An 18,505-nucleotide genomic window follows, 5' to 3' on the forward strand; every position below is an offset into this window, starting at 1 on the left:
TCAGGTTCAAATTGCAGATGGCCACTGACAAATAAACAAAATAATATCAATAACAACATACAGTGCCTTCAGAAAATATTTCACACCTCTTGACTTTTTCCACATTTTGTTGTGTTGCAGCCTGAATTTAAAATGGATTAAATTGAGATTTTGTGTCACTGGCCTACACACAATACCCCATAATGGTAAAAATAAATAGCTTAATAAGTCACATAATAGGTTTTATGGACTCACTCTGTGTGCAATAATAGTTTAACATGATTTTTGAATGACTACCTCATCTCTGTACCCCTCACATACAATTATATTTAAGGTCCCTCAGTTAAGCATTTAATTTCAAACACAGATTCAACCACAAAGACCAGAGAGGTTTTCCAATGCCTCGCAAAGAAGGGCACCTATTGGCAGATGGGTAAAGTGAAATAGACATTGAATATCCCTTTGAGCACAGTGAAGTTATTAATTACACTTCAAACATCCAGTCACTACAAAGATCCATGAGTCCTTCCTAACTCAGTTGCCGGAGAGGAAGGAAACTGCTCAGGTATTTTACCATGAGGCCAATGGTGACTTGTTTAATGGCTGTGATAGGAGAAAACTGAGGATGGATCAACAACATTGTAATTATGCCACAATGCTAACCTAAATGACAGACTGAAAAGAAGGAAGCCTGTACAGAACAAGCATCCTGTTTACAACAAGGCACTAAAGTAATACTGCTAAAAATGTGGCAAAGAAATTAACTTTATGTCCGAAATACAAAGTGTTGTGTTTGGGGAAATACAACACATCACTGAGTACCACTCTTCATATTTTCAAGCATGGTGGTGGCTGCATCATGTTATGGGTATACTTGTTATCGGCAAGGACTATGGAGTTTTTTTTAGGATAAAAAGAAATGGAATAGAGCTAAGCACAGGCAAAATCCTAGAGGAAAACTTGGTTCAGTCTTCTTTCCAACAGACACTGGGAGACAAGTTCACCTTTCAGCAGGACAACAACCTAAAACATAAGGCCAAATATACACTGGAGTTACTTACCAAGACGACATCGAATGTTCCTGAGTGGCCTAGATCTAATTTTGACTTAGATCGGCTTGAAAATCTATGGCAAGACTTAAAAATGGCTGTCTGGCAATGATCAACAACCAACTTGAAAGAGCTGAACAATTTAAAAAATGACAATGTGCAAATATTGTACAATCCAGGTGTGCAAAGCTCTTAGAGACTTACCCAGAAAGACTCACAGCTGTAATTGGTGCCAAAGTTGATTCTAACATGTATTGACTCAGGGGTGTGAATACTTATGTATATTATATATTTCTTTATTTTATTTTCAATAAATGTGCAACATTTCTAAAAACCTCTTTTCACTTTGTCATTATGGGGTATTATGTGTAGATGGGTGATGAAATGTATATTTTTTTGTACATTTAGAATTAATGCTGTAAAACAACACAATGTGGAATAAGTCAAGGGGTATGATTACTTTTTGAATGCACTGTATCTAGTCTATCCAACATGTATGGATAAGGGGAAAAAGGCCTTTCACACAGTAAAAACACACAAAACACAGTTTGGTTGAATTATTATTTTCTTCGTTATTTATATGACTTTGTTATCATGGTTATGGTCATTTTGAAGGATTATATGCATTTTAGTTTGACATGTTTTTCTTGTCCACAGATTGTCTTTTTGCTCCTGTAGTGTGCAGATCACACTCATTTAAATCCAGACTTCGCTAAGCATTATAGTACATTGTCAATTTTTTGGGGGCTCCATAATCCATTGTTGTTATGTACAGTATTTTCCTCACATTTCTTTTCATAGAAAAAAAATCTGGTCCATTGTACCAAAGTTGATAGTTGATAGTTGCAGTCAGGGCAGGCCACCATGTGTGGGAGTGTTGAAGGGGAAAGAGCTATACTGTACCAGACATACTGTAGCTGTGTTTCTACGGTGTCATTCACTTTCAGACCACAGAAACACACTCTCTTGTTCTGACATACACATGCATAAACAGTCAGTTGAATAGCTACTACTAGCTACTTGAACGTTTACTTTGTTGGTGATGTAAACCATACAGTGCAGTACAAAGCTTTCATTGTGACCCAAATTCAATAAATTACAGATAAAAGGAAAATCAAACTGCTTTTTCACTCAGAAAGTTTATGCTGTATTTTCAGGACAGGTCAGGTGTGGTTTTACACTCATATTCAATGACAATGTTGGCGAAAGGAACAGCTTGCAGGATGTATTCACTTTCAACCCAGTTACTTACGACCTCCAATTCATCATTTTTTTTAACACACAGTGCAGTTTTCCTTTATTTTTATTGATTGAATTAATTGGGGCCTGTGCTTCGCTGTAAAAGTGGAGGGGCACTCATCATCGCGTACAATACTCAAATTCAAACCAACCAATAATCTGCATAGAAACAAAAACACAATTCTGAAACGACTCTACTTTTCTGTATTTCTGTGTTTTTTCATATTCATGGTTTGTTTGAACCTTTGTTAATATTTCCAATCTACAGTTCATCTCTGCATAGACTTTTGAGAGCATTTTCTGTTGGGAATCCTTCTGACTGTGCTTCTGGGGAAACCCTCTGTACACTTTGAGTTGTAATGGTCTAGTGATGCTTACTATAAAGCAAAAGATACATTTTCGATTTTTGCGACACTCCATTTTGGGAATATATAAACATTTCACATAGTAAATCTGCACATTGATAAAAATGGGTATACTCCATATATGGTTGTGCTTAGAGCATCTAGTAAACAAACTGTTGATACTCAACTACAATGTTTCTATTTTGATATGTTGCTAAATTTGAGTGTGTGTTGAATCAGAATGTGCCCAATTCAAACAAAATAGGTAAGCATGCTATCTCATGATGTGTTTTGGGAAGATCTGTCCATTGTAAAAAGCAAATAGAAAAATTATTTAAAAAAATACAAAGCATTTGCATGCATAGACTATGACTTGTTTTGGTCATACTGTGAGCAGTTTTGTCTTACTATGCACACATGCATGAATGGCTGTCACTTTAATGCAGCTGTACAACCAAGCTAAGATTCTGACATTCAGAGGTGGGCTCTACGTACACACTTACACACATATGCACACATATGCACACATATGCACACGCACGCACACGCACACACACACACACACACACACACACACACACACACACACACACACACACACACACACACACACACACACACACACACACACACACACACACACACACACACACACACACACACACACACACACACACACACACACACCACGTAATGGTGTACCTATCCACATCATGCACTGTTGATGTATATGATGTGTGTTTTGGACAGCGTGGTGCATTGGTATTAGATGAGAAGTGTTACTGCTAGAATAAGGGTGAACATAATAACATCATATTATAGTAATGCAAACGGAAGCATCAATAAGCAGGGTTCCAGACCCAGATTATTTTTCAACACATTTCATCTCTCCAAAATAAGTAGCTACAAAATAAGTAGCGATTGCAGTTAAACAAGGTACTGCCAATTGAAGACACAAGAGAGGAAAGGAACATGGTGAGGACAGAGGGAGGGACCGGGAGCTAAGAACCTCACCTCTGTCCATATAGCGTGAATAAACACTGCAGCAATGGTGGCAGACATTTAGGCCTAAAACGTAAATGAGAAGACAGACCAGACACATTTGAGTCAAAGCTAACGTCCTTGTGGCTATGCCAACCAATATTGACCAAAAGGTAAATTAGACGCAATCCATTTCACCATTTTGTTAGCGCTGGCTAAACATCCTCAGCTTTGCTAGTACTCTCCTGTGTCCTGAAGTTCACTATGAAAAGATGTAGAAAGACAGGAGACTCAGCAATGTCGTGAGAGACCTAGACCTCTGTAGTTCAGAGTTGCTACACGGCTACATACTTCAGCCGTTGGCAATATAAACCATCTCTCCTTTGAGCATGATAATATTTAGATAATGCTCATATTTTCTTATTGAGGGATGCAACTACCATAGATATATTACTGTACCTCCACTTCTCCTGTGAACTCGCTAGTGTATTAGGCATGCATGTCTTTGGCACTCTGTCCAACAGACAGTCCCTGAAATGGGGCTACACCATCAGTGCTGAAAATAAACAAGTGTCATTGTTCATATCGTAAAACAAACATAGCAACGATCTGCATATCATCAAGGATTATCGGATTAACGCTATCATCTCCATCATGGTCATCCTCATCTCTAAATCGTCAGCTGAATGTAAATTCCCCTTCTTATACGTCCCAGATTGCTTTGTTATCACAGATTAAAGTATGTAAGTAGATATTGAGATAAATATAGGTATCGTATTAAATAGTTTTCATAGGCATCTTTGATCTTCAATTCATGCTTCTAGGAATGTATTGAGGTCATGCAACACTAGGAAAGCAGCATTCAGTAAGCCTACTTGTTTTAAAGGCAGTTTAGGGAGGAAACATACTTTTATACATGTCCCTTTAGTCGTCCCAATGGTTCATCATGAAGACACAATGGACCCAGTTGAACAAGGCAGCCGTGAGTCGAGTCTGTCTGTAACTGAGATTAATGCTGCAACTACACTGTATGGGTGCTGTAATTAATTAACTAATGCATTTTACCTCAAATTACAGCACAGCTGCAATGTCGGTGGTATGTAAACACCTCTCTATGTTTTCAGCTCAGCGGTGTAGCAACAAGACTATGACAATGAACTCTACAGGGAATGTTACATTTAGGTCAAATGTCAGGAATACAATATCCTCCAAGCTATAGGGCTGGTTTGGGGCATGGTATCCTTTCAGACACCATTGTAACCTACATATGTTCGATAATAACCTCTCGACATCCCTTCATATGTATGATAGAAGGTTATAGAGGGCAAGACAATAAACAGTGTCTTTGGAGCAATGCTAGTTGTGTGAGTGAGAATACTCATTCAGATAAGAACTCCATGCAACAATCAACTGGCTACAGTTACTACCTACAGTACCTATCTAGCTACAGTAACGGTTACAGTCACAACTACTTACCTATCTATATGAGTTAAGTGTTAAATAAGTACAAATGAAAGAGGAAGAGACATTCACTTTGTCCTCAGAGCTGCAGTAAGACAGGTTCAGGTGAGTGGAGGAGGGAAGCTTGCATTGCCATGTACAGTAAACACATAAACGATGTAAGACTAGAGCAGTGAAAAGTCAAGGCCTTTTGTCAGTCATTCATCAGATACTGATGTTCCTGAAGAAAAGATGTGAAACCATCATAAGCTTATGGAGCTGATGGATGTCCTACATCCCTTAAATATTGTGAATTACTACTACAGTACCACACTCGTCGTGTGTCTCGGGCTCAGGCCGTGACAGGCCTCAGCCACTGGGCAAAAACAGGTTGAATCAACGTTGTTTCCACATCACTTCAACCCAAATATTCAATGTAATGACGTCTTCAATGTAATGGAATTTCATATTTTTTTCACCCAAATTTGAACCTAAATCCAATGACATGGTGACATGTTTTGTTGATTTCAAGTTGAATTCACGTTAGCTGACAACTCAACGAAATGTAAATCAAAAATAGACTTTGAACTGATGTCTATGCCCAGTGGGCAGAAACGGAGCATGCCCGCCTTATGTTCACACGTTCTGTAATCTCCAAGTAGTTCACCACAGGACGGGTTTGTTTAGTTTGCTCCAGGAAGCAGCATTTTGTAGCACGCAAACAGGAAGCAAAGTGTACCTTTGACGATGGAGGGAGACCAGGGTAGCGGCAGGCGCAGGGGGGCTGAAGCAGGATTGGTGGTGGGGTTATTCTGGAAGCGATAAATCACCTTTTTAGCTACATTTCTCCTCTTTTTTGTACTACCGTTGTGAGCAGGTAATTTAACTATTGGAATAGTCACACTGACAAAGCCAACTCCATGCAGACATCAACACGCAGAATTTTGATTATAAGATTTTAAGTCTGACAGAAGGTCAGTTTGAGGGCAAGGTGTGAGGCGCTAACAGTGGGAGTTAGTAGTGGGAGTTAGGGGAGGATTGAGCACATAGTTTCTGGTGTTTTTCATAATAAAGAAATGATGAGTACAGTTATACGTCCTGAATCTATTGCCTTGAGATTCCAGCAGCACATGTGAAATGGGAGGCTACACACCTGCCCCATCCTTTGACCTCTCAACCTTACTGAGAGGACAATGCCAGCTGGCTACACATCTGTGAGCATTTTGGTGATGTTGACATAGTTTGTGTTGGCCAGCGTAGTGCAGTTGGCCTGAGTCTTGAGGTTCTCTTCTGGGAGGTCCTCAATACTGTTGTTCACCCCTTCCTGGATCTCCATGTAGTCTGATTTACTGATGGTGGAGCCGCTCCGGCTCTTCTTCAGCTCTTCATTCGAATCCTCTTTGGCGACTGGGCCTAGGCACTGAGCCTGCTCCTCGCCCTCCGTCTCACGGTGGTAGAAGTAGTTGAAGTTGGAAACGATGACAGGCACGGGCAAGGCAATTGTCAGCACACCTGCAATGGCGCAGAGGGAGCCCACAATCTTGCCACCAATGGTGGTCGGGACCATGTCACCATAACCTACTGTCGTCATGGAGACAACAGCCCACCAGAAGGCGTCAGGGATGCTTTCAAACTGTGACTCGGGCTCATCAGCTTCCGCAAAGTAGACGGCACTGGAGAACAGTATGACTCCAATAAAGAGGAAGAAGATCAGCAGACCCAGCTCCCTCATACTAGCCTTCAGGGTCTGGCCCAGGATCTGAAGTCCCTTGGAGTGTCGCGACAGCTTGAAGATTCGGAAGACTCGCACTAAACGGATGACCCTGAGAATAGCCAGGGACATGGCTTGCTGACCGGCCTGGCCATCCTCTGGTTTCTCAGCCAGCTCTGTGGCCAATGTGATGAAGTAGGGGATAATGGCAACAACGTCAATGATGTTCATGACGTTACCAAAGAAGCCTGATTTGCTGGGGCAGGCAAAGAGGCGCACCAGGAACTCAAATGAGAACCAGATGATGCAGAGCGTCTCCAGGATGAAGAATGGGTCGGTGAAGTAGGTGGACGTGAAGTAGATTGTGGTGTTGGTGTTGGTGTCAAAGACACTGTGCGGTTCGTCATCGTCGTTGCGGAAGATGGGCAGGGTTTCCAGACAGAAGCTTACGATAGAGATAAGGATGACCATGACGGAGATGATAGCGATAATCCTAGCGGGTCCTGAGCTCTCTGGGTACTCAAACAGCAGCCACACTTGTCTCTGAAACTCATTGTCAGGAAGTGGCCTCTCTTCCTCCTTGACGAAACCCTCATCCTCTCTGAACAGCTCAATGGCTTCATCCCCCAACTCATAGAAACGTATCTCCTCTGAGAAAATATCAAGGGTCACATTGGCCGGCCGCCGTAGCCTCCCTCCTGACTGGTAAAAATAGAGAATGGCATCAAAGCTGGTTCGGCTGCGGTCGAAGAAATACTCGTTCCTCAGTGGGTCGAAGTAGCGCATCCTCTTTTTGGGGTCCCCCAGCAGAGTATCGGGGAACTGGGAGAGAGTTTTGAGCTGTGTCTCAAAACGTAGCCCAGAGATGTTGATGACCACTCTCTCGCAGCACTCATGGTCAGCGTCAGGGTCGTACTCAGCCGGGTTCCCCGGGTGCGCTGCCGCCTCATCAGAGGGGTCGCCAGTGGCTACAGTCATTCTGCGGGGGGAGCAGGCGCCTGCACTTTTCAGTGGGGCTGGGCCCTGCAGCCTGGAAACTGTAGGGAGGGGGATGGAGGAGAGGGAGGGGGTTCAATGCCGTAAAGACCGGTTGGCTCACCTCATGGATGGATCTGTCTGGAAGGGACAGAGACCAGAGAGAATTTAAATAATATAACATAAGCAATTCATTTGATAGCATTTGTGTTATTCTGTCTGTCTGTCCTCTCAAGCCATATATTATACTGTAATGGAACAATGGCATAAAAGTTACGAAAATGTACTTCTGTAGGCTACAACCAAAGTACTCAGCTTTCTAAAACATACATGAACTACTATAAATGTGGAGAAACGTAGTGTATGCCTAGAGCTCAATGATCCAACTAGTTTCCAACTAGCATAGATATAGTTTATGAATCGGGGCATGAGCTCCTTATATTCTGCTGCAATGGATAATATCCATTCACCTTCTGCAGTGAAATCATGCATGAACGTACCTTTGCGATATAGGAACCAAATATATACTGCCCCTTCTCTAGCTTATAATATAAAACCAATAACTGAATAGTGAAAAAAGTATGCACTCTTTTTTTCTGTTCCAAGAAGCCCTCGATGTCACTTTTTCATCATTCACTTTAAGGTAGTTTTGTTGCAGCATTTTAGACTGGTCTCAAATGGTGACTATCTCTGAAATATTCAAAAACATCCATAAATTATTAACCGGCAGTAGGAAAAACGTTTCAAGAGAAAAATATTCTGTCTGCCCTCTACACCATCTCTTGCATCTTCCATCAAAGAGGCATAGTTTTGTTAAGCGCTATTCAGTTGATAAATACTCAGAAGTTAATAATAATATGGGCTATTTTGTTCAATGGTCATCTACTTTCTCCCCTTCACTGCAGAGGTCGAGTAGACTGTTCAGAATGAAAGTCGTGTAGGTTATAGCAGACGTTTTCAACACCATAGGCTACATACCAGCATTCACCTTGTTGAAAACGGGGTGTTAGTTGCTGTTCCCATTGGTCACTTGGTATCAGGGAGTAAATAGCCAGTGGCCAACAATCCCTCCGGTTCTAATCCCTCCGGTGATTTAGATCCTGAGAAGAAGAAACGAATCTATTTCCTATTCGGGACCGTTAATACGATCATCATGTTGTCTGCAGCATCACCACTCGCGCGCACCGGCGTTGGAGAGGTACAGAATGCGGGTGTGTCCTCGCCTCCCCCCCCCCGTCTTCGTTCCTCGCTCAGGTTGTCGTAGGATGGCGATTGACACAAAAAAAGGAGGGGATAGGGTTCCGACCTGGAGGAATGGTACTTCTGGTAATAGCCAAAGGTGCTAAGAGCGGCAGAATTCTATGCATCCAGTGTCCTTAGCCGCTATGACGTTGCCCGCACCAGACAGCCGCAAAGGTAACTGTCCTCATACGGTGCTCAGTGGCAACATCTGCAAAAATAAAAGCAAGCAGGGGAGGTGGCGGGGAGGCGTATTACAACGTGTGATATTACAAAAAAAAAGTAAATTAGTAGGCCCACAAAATGCAGACGAACACAGAGATGGGTAGTGGGTTAGACTAACGGGTTAACATTGTGCTGATGGATAACGTTTAAGTTACCAGGCAGGAAAAAAATTATATGCTGCAATCATGGCTCGTCACAATAACTCTAGTCAACTACATGAGTCGTATTAAAAAGTAATCCTGGCAAATAAATTAAAAGTCTAATTGACAAATGCTCAATAAAAAAATCACATTATTTTCTCCATAATTTATTACAGTATATAGAATACAACAGTTTGTAAAACGCAGAATGCTGACAGAAATGCTCATGCAAGGGGATATGCCTGTGGTTGTCTGCAGTTTAGTGAATAGAGAGGATTCAAGCCATGCAGCCTCCTTATACATTGTAAAGAGAACAGAATCTTCCGACATTGACTTGAAATGACATGCATGAAGAATCACCCTGGACTGAGAGACAGATTATGCAATTCCTCAGTGTCAGATGGAGAATCATTGGCATCTGCATCACTTTCTCTGTTCTCTGCTTAGTTGGGTGTAAGGCATGCTTTAATTACCCTAGGTCTCAGTCCTTCTAATGATCAGTACAGCCATTAGCCTGGTGTAGCCGTATCTACAAAGCTTAGTCAAACCTGCAGTCGGGCACTGCTATGCATACAAAGAGACAGGGGATGGAGAATGGGCGAGAAAACGCGCTCTCTCCACCCGCGCTGTGTAGCCTACCACTACTCACCTTATCTGCAGCGTAGGATATTTAAAGTGAACGCATCTTTTTATTTAACTAGGCAAGTCAGTTAAGAACAAATTCTTATTTACAATGATGGCCTACCGGGGAACAGTGGGTTAACTGTCTTGTTTAGGGGCAGAACGACATATTTTTACCTTATCAGCTCGGGGATTTGATCCAGCAACCTAACCTTTCAGTTACTGGCGCAACGCTCTAACCACTAGGCTACCTGCCGCCCAGTCTTGGCCTTTATTAATAGCTAATAATTATATATTCATGTGAAATGTAAGCTATCATTCACTATGCACGACCCAGTTAACAGTGTTAACTATGTAACTATGTAAATGTGTAACTTACAACTTTAATTATGCAGTAACACTGTAGGGTGCTATTTTGCTATCTGACATAGGCCTAATGTCATAATGTCATGCATAACTTCAAAGTGCTTCGGTTATTAAAGTGATCCCCAAAAATTATTATGTCATATGAAACTGTGACACTTTCCAGACATGAGGGAGATAACTAGGGGAGTGGTTTCATAATTGTTGGACGATTTGTAAATGCCAATGACACAGCAACTTAGAGTTTTGTTCGGTTCTGCATCCTCATATTGTCATCAATAGGGGCATCCAAAATATATTTCTTACATTTTAAAAGACATACAGTTTTACTAATTTAAGGAAAGACTGCTACTGTACATGTGATATGAGATACATCATATCGATTCAATGAAATAATACAAAAGAAAAAATCATTCTCATCTGGGGTGATTCTCCAGTCATCAGAAGGCAGTTATCATGTATGGCCAAAGCTTAAACAGGCAGAAAACAACACAGACACCCCTCGTCTCACCAGTCACAACATTGCATCACTCACAGACCCAGCCACTGTGAAGGACTCCCACTAACAGGACACTATACTTTGACTCACTGTGCAAGGATTTAATCAGGGACTTCTAGATACCTTTAATACGATTTCTTATGAAATTATGAGTTACATGGCAGATGTTTGGAAATGGTTTTGTCACTCTACATGTCTTTAGATTTCCTTTAGAAAGAGTGCAGAGAATTTGTCTTTAGTTTTCTTTGAGAGTTCAGAGTTTGTCTTTATGTAACAGTTTAGCTTCCTTCCCTCTCCTCGCCCCTACCTGGGCTTGAACCAGGGACCCTCTGCACACATGAACAACTGACACCCACGAAGAATCGTTACCCATCTCTCCACAAAAGCCACGGCCCTTGCATAGCAAGGGGAACAACTACTTCAGGTCTCAGAGCGAGTGAAGTCACCGATTGAAACGCTATTAGCGCGCACCACCGCTAACTAGCTAGTTGTCTTTGAGAGAGCGCAGAGAGTTTGTCTTTAGTTTTCTTTGAGAGAGTGCAGAGAGTTTGTCTTCAATTTTCTTTCTTGCCACGAACTGGCAACAAACATACAGAGAACACAGGTATAAATACACAGGGGAATAATTGGGAAGATGAGCAGCACCTGGAGGGGGGTGGAGACAAGCACAAGGACAGGTGAAACAGATCAGGGCGTGACAGTTTCTTGGTAAGTTTAGGCATTAACTCAGCATTTTTAAGGCTAGGATTAAGTTTAGGCATTAACACCAAATTCTTAAGGTTAAGCATTAACTCCGAATGGTTAAGATAAGGGTAAATGTTTGGGATAGGCTTAAAACAAAAATATCAAAACAACTTTCTGTCACTGGAATTGAACATGCAAGCTTTTGAACCAGATGCAGATGCTCAGTCTGATCCGACAGCTCCATCCACAATGCCCTAGCAACACTGAAACCTAGTTGAAGGTAACAGTGTTCTCGCCCTCAGACATGGATGGACATCGAACACTGAATTGTATCATGGGTGACCTGCCTGCTTTCTTGACTGTGTCCAACTCGCAGGGAGCATAATGGGTAGGGGACTATTTTTTGCTAATTTTGACAGCAAGGAAATATAACACCTTTTCAGTGCGGCCCTCCGGGCCACGTTGAAGAATTAATGCAACCCCCGGGCAAAATTAGTTTGGTGTGAGTTTCAATCAGGTGGTGGTGGGGGAGAAGGCTAAGGGGTGACGACAATGAATGGCATCTGAGGGGTATGGATTGTGTGTCACTCCTCACCCGTCCACTTCTCCTGATCAGTCAATACCACCAGGCCATATGAAGGAGAGCTGAGAAAAGCACCTTGATGAGTGGTGAAACTAAGGCTTTGTATCTTATGGGCTCCTTTACTTAGATAATGTCTGGTAGCTCAACCCATTTTTCAGACCTTTGTTCCATTGACATATAGTGCTGTGGTACGGCAGTACAGTATATGGTGCAGTTAGTGGCTTTGGTTCAGTATCAACTCGTGTTTGTTCTTGATGCATCTGTTCCCTGTCATTTACATACAGCTTGTGTTAGCATAATTAGACTTATTGAAAATGCAGTACAAGTTTGTCTCTTTCACCATGAGTAGCGTTGCAATTCTCTGGAGGGCTGTCTATTTGTGTGGAGGGTAGCAGAGAGCAGGGAGCTGTGTGTTCCAGGCAGAGGACTATTGACACTGCAATGCACCATCGCACGCTTGATAGCCTCTTGTTATAAGACGGCGCCTCATCACTGCCCACTCTGAGCAGCTTAACAGCACACACACACAATCTATACACGCTTAAACACACTTACACAACACACGCTATACATGCTTACACACACACATGTCATATCACCATTTTGGCCTGTATAAATAATCAACGAACATTACTGTCCATAATTCAAAGTGACTGGTTAATGAAGTACTAAATACATACTTTAAAATGCTTACATTTACAATGATACAAGGACAATGATGATTCAAAGAGAGATTCAAGGACACCTTCATTCAAAGAAATATCAACTTCTATGACATAAATAGCTTTTCAGCCAAGATCAGGTAGAGCATTCAGTAAGGACCCAGTTGTCAGAAGGTGAGTGTAGCTGGTGCATGAAGTCAGGCGCAGGAGAGCAAAATGAGTGAGCCACGTACTTTACTCAAAAAATAAAGGCACAAGGTCAACAAATACACTTGACCAATAACCAACGGTAAATATTACGCACGGGTGAACACAGCACCCGTTGAAAAACCAGCCATCATAACCGAACTGAACATAGAAATAATCACGCACAACAAACAAATACATGAACATGTAATTGGATAATGAAAACCAGGTGTAGAAAATAAAGACAAAACCAATGGAAAATGAAAGATGGATCAGCAATGACTAGAAGACCGGTGATGTCGACCGCCGAACGCCGCCTGAACAAGGAGAGGGACCAACCTCGGCGGAAGTCGTGACACCAGTGGAGAGGGGCAGATTATATCTAGATATTATGCACTTCCCTGCATTTGTTAAATGTTGCATGAAAATGCATTTTCTTGCTGCTGGATAAGATTATGTAATTTCCTCCTGTGAACGATAACTACATTAGAGTTACAATACCCTCATTAGAGTTAAAATACCCTCATTAGAGTTACAATACCCTCATTAGAGTTACAATACGTTAATATTTGGTACTGTCACGCCCTGGCCATAGAGAGGTTTTTATTCTCTATTTTGGTTAGGCCAGGGTGTGACGAGGGTGGGCATTCTAGTTTCTATATTTCTATGTTTTATATTTCATTGTGTTTGGCCGGGTGTGGTTCTCAATCAGAGGCAGCTGTCTATCGTTGTCTCTGATTGAGAACCATACTTAGGTAGGCCTTTTTTCCACCTGTCTTTGTGGGAGGTGACTTTCTTTATGGCACTTAGGCTTAAGCTTCACGGTTTGTTTTGTAGTGTGTGTTGATTTGTTTGGCGACTTTTCTAAATAAAAGAACATTTACGCTCACCACGCTGCACCTTGGTCCTCCTCCTTCAACAGCCGTGACAGGTACAATACCCTCATTAGAGATGCAATGCCCTCATTAGACGTACACTACCCTCATTAGTGTTACACTACCCTCATTAGAGTTACAATACCCTCATTAGTGTTACAATACCCTCATTAGAGATGCAATGCCCTCAATAGACGTACACTACCCTCATTAGTGTTACACTACCCTCATTAGAGTTACAATACCCTCATTAGTGTTACAATACCCTCATTAGAGATGCAATGCCCTCAATAGACGTACACTACCCTCATTAGTGTTACACTACCCTCATTAGAGTTACAATACCCTCCTTAGTGTTACAACACCCTCATTAGAGATGCAATCCCCTCAATAGACGTACACTACCCTCATTAGTGTTACAATACCCTCATTAGTGTTACAATACCCTCATTAGAGATGCAATGCCCTCAATAGACGTACACTACCCTCATTAGTGTTACACTACCCTCATTAGAGTTACAATACCCTCCTTAGTGTTACAACACCCTCATTAGAGATGCAATCCCCTCAATAGACGTACACTACCCTCATTAGTGTTACACTACCCTCATTAGAGTTACAATACCCTCATTAGTGTTACAATACCCTCATTAGAGATGCAATGCCCTCAATAGACGTACACTACCCTCATTAGTGTTACACTACCCTCATTATAGTTACAATACCCTCATTAGTGTTACAATACCCTTATTAGTGTTACAATACCCTCATTAGTGTTACAATACCCTCATTAGTGTTACAATACCCTCATTATAGTTACAATATGCTAATATTTTGTTACAATACCCTCATTAGAGATGCAATGCCCTCATTAGACGTACACTACCATCATTAGTGTTACACTACCCTCATTAGTGTTACAATACCCTCATTAGTGTTACAATACCCTCATTAGTGTTACAATACTCTCATTAGAGTTACAATACCCTCATTAGTGTTACAATACCCTCATTAGAGTTACAATACCCTCATTAGTGTCCGTCCATCTTGTAAATCTTCATTTGTCTGATGGACTGGGACTGAAATGACCTTCCGGTATACCCTCAACAGATAAGATCAACATCCTTTTCCTTAGGACAGCTAGCGATTGTGCACCCCAAAGCAGAACGTTTTTACAATACATTTTCAATGAGACTGAATTCATCTTCCTCCCCTTGGGATATCAGTAATTTCAACATTATTGTGTTGGACAGAGAGAGACTATTACTGGGCAGTATCTTGTGGTCCCATGAGGAGTACAGCTAGGGGACGTGCTATACATACCATACAGGATACTGAAGGAAAGCAAGGTAGCCTGAGCCTATGCATACTGTAGAGTGCTACTAGACATGCGGCGCTGGTAATGTAGACATCCTAGGTGAACAGACTCCTCAAAAAGACCCAAGGTTAAGTACTGTAATAGTCAGACATTTTAGAAATACCCTCTGGTCTGTCCTTCTCTGTGTCCTTGTGTGGTGTCCCTGTGTGGTATGCACCTTTTCTATTCATAGACTGTCCATACTTTCTATACACACTAATCTAGAAATATTTATATTCTGGCCTCTGACATTGCTCTTTTTGATATTTCTTAATTTCTTTTTTTTTTTGGGGGGGGGGGGGGTGCATTATGTGTGCATTGTTTTGTGTTGCTAGGTATTACTGCAATGTTGGAGCTAGAAACACAAGCACTCTGCTGCACCTGTGATAATATCTGCAAATGTGTGTACGTGACCAATAAACTTTGATTTGGTGTAGGGTGCGAGGACAGGAGGGGGAGATCCAGAGCGAGCCAGTCATACTGCAGCCTGGACCACGTATAGCCACAGCAGTGCGGACAGCATGAAGAGAGAGAGCACGGAGCAGACGCTGGAGCAGAGCCAGGACACCAGGAGAAAGAAGCACAAGGGCATTCATATCACTGCAGCAGCAGCCTCCCTCGCGGCCTGACTAGTTCACCTCAGATAGACCGAGGGGCACACATACACCACTATAGACCAACACGCTCCCAGTACGGACCGGTTGTATTAACAAATATGTATTTTATCCAGCAGAAGTTGGAAAGATCAAAGGTTACAGTCCATTCCAATGTGACATTTGACTGAAAGGCCAAATCCAAAACATTAGCATTTCTGACAACCACGCAAACAGTAAACAAATTAAGACACCAACCAGTATACTAACCTTTTGTTGCAGGGAACCATTATCTATGAGCTCATGTGAGTTTAGTTTGGCTCTGCTGCACTGCATGACTCAGGCCCTTCAGACTGTCTGCTTCCTCCAGTCAGTGAGAGGCAGGGTTGATTCAGTGCTACTGATAAGATGTAGGATCTTAATTTGACCCGTATTGTCTCAGCAAAATAATCCTGGATTTGAACATTTAGTCCATACTGTTGCTTGATCGATGGTTAGGTCTATTAGCTGGTCAAAGTGAGGCTCCTTGAAAAGTGGAATACTGTTAATATATGGTAAGCCTGTGCGTTAGTGCGGGTTTTCAGTGAATTTATGTAAATCACAAAGCACCTCTGCATTTCCTGCTGTGCAGAAAGATTTCTCAGCAACAAAAGAGTGATCAAATTAAGATCCTACATTTGTACAGGGGATTCCCTGTGTGCCATGAGGGAACTTAAATGTGTGTTGCTGGGGCCTGGGCCAGAAACAACTGGCTATCCCTTACCTCTTAGCCCCCAACCCTTGACCCCTTGGGATTATTTGGATGTGAATAGTTATTCTCTGTGGGGTTGTTTCTGCAGTACTGCAGGTTTTTGTCCCAATTTAGTGCCATCATACCTGATTCACTAAATAACCAATTGATCTTTCACACCTTGAGTAACTGAATCAGGTGTTTCACACCAGATTAAATTATGACTGTTAAATTATAACGGTTTTAGTAACATGATTATATACTGTACAGCCAGTGTGTTTAATAACACTATTGTTGTTACATCCAAACCTGAAATGCCTCTGCCATTGGACAGTGTTGTGCTTAGTCTTATATTGTTGCTATGGTGACTGCCCCTAGGGTTTCATCAAGCAGAAGTAGGAGGCTCTGTGATCCCTCCTGGAGAGTCTCTCTCTCCTCTCCTCTGGGATATTAGAGGTAAAGTCAAAGCACAGTGACACAGGACTTTGCATGTCCTTCTAGAGGTCGATGCATTCTACAGTGTCCTCTAAAGTACTAAAACATTCAGTACAATGAAAAAGGCCTTGTAATACCTTATTGCTTTGCTAGACTTTATTGATAGGTAGAAATTACAACACATTCAGAAAGGTCAAGATGACAACACAGTTCTGCAACTGTGTAATTTGTACTTGTTAATGAAAGTTATATGAGTCTTTTTCCCCTCTAAATAACCAATTAATGTATTAATACATTTTCTGTGAATATCTCTGGTATCCTTGGTCTCATTCGCGCTTCCTAGACTGATCGGATAGTGGATCATCTTTACACATACGGCCAAAGAGCAGCACAATAGAAATGAAACACTTTAGAGTAAAACCCTTTCTTTAATAACTGGCTTGGTATTTATATCCCTTGGGAGAAAAGGATATGTGTACAATACCCATGATATGGTTTGTGGGCCTTCCTTAGTCTTGACTCAAAATGTTGAACAAACGCAGAGTCATGATCCAGAAGAGTGAATTTTATAAATATCCCCCAGCCTGCCATTAGACGTCCTCTGAAGAGTAGATGGATGGTTTTCCATTTGTATCGAGTAATAATAGCAATATGTCTGAAGCATACTATTTTTCTGTCCGCAGCCCTATAGCTTTTGAAAAACTTTTTAAGGCTAAGACAGGAAGTGTTACAGATATACACAATCATCAGTACAGTTGGTAAAGTTAGTAGTACTATAAATGAACTCTCTCTCTCCCCAGAATGCACTGCATGTCAGCTGCATCCCCTGTATCATTATAGCTTGCTGCTACTGATTCACTCCTTTCATGTGGCGGATGTCTGCCTGAGAGTAGAGGGGGATGCCTGGGGTCTCCTTGCCTCTTCTGGATGAGCATGACAAACACACACACACACACACACACGTCTGCTTACAACGAGAGCCCCTACCGAGCCACAGAGAAGACCAGCCCGCTGTGAGAGGCTGACAACACAGAGGGGCTTGGCTTCCTTAAGTGCAGCTAATCCATGATATGGACTGTGTGTGTGTGTGTGTGTGTGTGTGTGTGTGTGTGTGTGTGTGTGTGTGTGTGTGTGTGTGTGTGTGTGTGTGTGTGTGTGTGTGTGTGTGTGTGTGTGTGTGTGTGTGTGTGTGTGTGTGTGTGTGTGTGTGTGTGTGTGTGTGTGTGTTCTTCCTCCAGCACAGTGGCAACAGAGAGAGTGCCTCTCCTGAGAAGGGTCTCTCAGCACACTGATGCCGAGGGTTCCAGAGTGCAGTCAGTCAGGCGTACTGTACCAGCTGAGACGATCTACATTTTACAGCTGGGCATCGCTCAAATGTACATATATACTGTCTGTACTAATATTCACATTCACACACACACACACACACACACACACACACACACACACACACACACACACACACACACACACACACACACACACACACACACACACACACACACACACGTAATGTACAGTATGTACAGTAATTATGTGCAGTTGACTAAATAGAAATGGAATCACATGCCTCACCTTATGTATTAAACATACAA

At 42.0% G+C, this 18,505-nt stretch overlaps 1 protein-coding gene across 2 annotated transcripts; it reads right to left on the reverse strand.

Annotated features, from left to right (window-relative positions):
- Positions 1-1,580: 1,580 nt before the first annotated feature.
- LOC139554600 (potassium voltage-gated channel subfamily A member 2) lies at positions 1,581-9,894 on the reverse strand. 2 transcript variants are annotated; one of them, XM_071367544.1, is made up of 2 exons: positions 8,707-9,894; positions 1,581-7,859 (listed from the first exon to the last, which is right to left on the reverse strand). In XM_071367544.1, exon 2 carries the CDS (start codon positions 7,719-7,721, stop codon positions 6,237-6,239), a length of 1,485 nt encoding a protein of 494 aa, XP_071223645.1. In that variant the 5' UTR covers positions 7,722-7,859; positions 8,707-9,894; the 3' UTR covers positions 1,581-6,236. The 2 variants fall into 2 exon arrangements, with proteins under 2 accessions (XP_071223645.1, XP_071223635.1); XM_071367534.1 differs by having other exon boundaries at positions 8,697-9,894.
- Between the last annotated feature and the right edge of the window lie 8,611 nt (positions 9,895-18,505).

The sequence above is a fragment of the Salvelinus alpinus genome, chromosome 2 (genome assembly GCF_045679555.1).
Source record: "Salvelinus alpinus chromosome 2, SLU_Salpinus.1, whole genome shotgun sequence".
NCBI lineage: Eukaryota > Metazoa > Chordata > Actinopteri > Salmoniformes > Salmonidae > Salvelinus > Salvelinus alpinus.

Bases quoted from the DNA above. Each gene is read 5' to 3' on its own strand.
- LOC139554600 (XM_071367544.1), bottom strand. From the start codon at position 7,721: ATGACTGTAGCCACTGGCGACCCCTCTGATGAGGCGGCAGCGCACCCG.